The following is a 1581-nucleotide window of genomic DNA, read 5'->3' on the forward strand; positions in this document are numbered from 1 at the left end:
TCTGAGGGTTCATGTTAAAAGAGGGATTAATCTCGCCATTCGTGATGCCACCACCAGTGATCCTTATGTTGTTATCACGTTGGCTAATCAGGTTTGTTTGTTTCTTTGTTTATGCCCTTTTTGATGAGTTTTAATGTGAGAAAGGAGTGTCCTTTTTTGTGAGATATCAAATCGGATTCGTAGAGATTCTAGGACTTATTATAGTCACATGGAGGGACTTATTATAATCACACATGTGAATGTTTTGGTGGCCACCATGTGATAAAGAATCTCAATTTGATCTTTGCTTTGTGTCTTTGTTTGCTAAAAAACAAAACTTTCCGAAACATCATATGCATTATATTTGTCATGTTCTGAAATTACAAATTCTGGTGAGCACATAATTTTGTTGAAAGGGCCAAATGTTGTTAAACCGAGGAGGATTGAAACATGTGTAGCCGACTAGTCTCTCTCATTGCAAAATCTTGTTGAAGGGTCATTAGTTTTCTTGGAAATGGTAGATGTCTGATCTCAATGCTTAATCTTGGTGAAGGGTCATTATACACAAAGCTAGCAAATTAGACATGTAATTACATAATCTTGTTGAAGGGTCAGCTTTCAAAACTTGCTCTCATGATCACGAGTGGGAAGTTAATGATATCAAAATTGAGAAATGTTATCTGAGTTCAAAGAAAGTTGAAAAGGGACATGATTGACTTGGTCTAGATGATTGTGTTTCCATGTAAACCTTATGTTTTGTCATATCTTCTTGACCTGTTTTTTTATCTTGTTCCTTCAGAAACTGAAGACGCGTGTGATTAATAATAACTGTAATCCAGTGTGGAACGAACAACTCACACTTTCCATCAAAGATGTAAACGATCCAATCCGTTTGGTAAGCCATCGTTTCTATCAAAATTGTCTCACACAACAGTTAAATCTACGTACAAGCTGTTTTTTTTGGTGTAGACTCCATTGCATACCTAAGCTATTAGCTTTACGTTGTTGATGCATTTCTTTTGGAATCTATTTCCCCCCTAAAAGATTTGTTCCATGTCTTTTGGCTCATTGCTATGTCCTGTCTATGCAGACGGTGTTTGATAAAGACAGATTCTCGGGAGATGACAAAATGGGTGATGGAGAAATAGACTTAAAGCCGTTCCTAGAAGCACATCAGATGGAGTTGGATTTCCAGAAGCTTCCCAATGGTTGTGCAATAAAGAGGATCCGTCCAGGCAGGACCAACTGTTTGGCTGAAGAGAGCAGCATCACTTGGAGCAACGGGAAAATCAAACAAGAGATGATTCTTAGACTAAAGAATGTGGAATGTGGAGAACTAGAGATCATGCTCGAGTGGACTGATGGTCCAGGCTGCAAGGGTCTCGGGCGCGAAGGTATGTTAACAGTTCCTTAGATTTTAAACTTGTGTACATGAGTACATCTATTTTTTTTGCTCATTGTGATGTAAATGCGAGCATTGGTTCTCTCAGGATCGAAGAAGACACCATGGATGCCAACAAAACGATTGGACTAAGATTGCAGAAATGTTAAAACAGAGACCCTGAAGATGTGATGGTACTTTTTTTTTTTTTTTTTTTTTTT

The 1581-nt window shown here is 37.9% G+C and overlaps 1 protein-coding gene across 1 annotated transcript; it reads left to right on the top strand.

The window, feature by feature from the left end:
* Positions 370 to 1575, top strand: LOC104704810 (protein C2-DOMAIN ABA-RELATED 9-like). Its single transcript, XM_019227241.1, has 4 exons — positions 370 to 496; positions 779 to 874; positions 1070 to 1373; positions 1470 to 1575. The coding sequence occupies exons 1-4, from the start codon at positions 494 to 496 to the stop codon at positions 1511 to 1513; spliced, it is 447 nt and encodes a 148-aa protein (XP_019082786.1). The 5' UTR covers positions 370 to 493; the 3' UTR covers positions 1514 to 1575.

This window comes from Camelina sativa, chromosome 7, assembly GCF_000633955.1.
Source record: "Camelina sativa cultivar DH55 chromosome 7, Cs, whole genome shotgun sequence".
Lineage (NCBI taxonomy): Eukaryota > Viridiplantae > Streptophyta > Magnoliopsida > Brassicales > Brassicaceae > Camelina > Camelina sativa.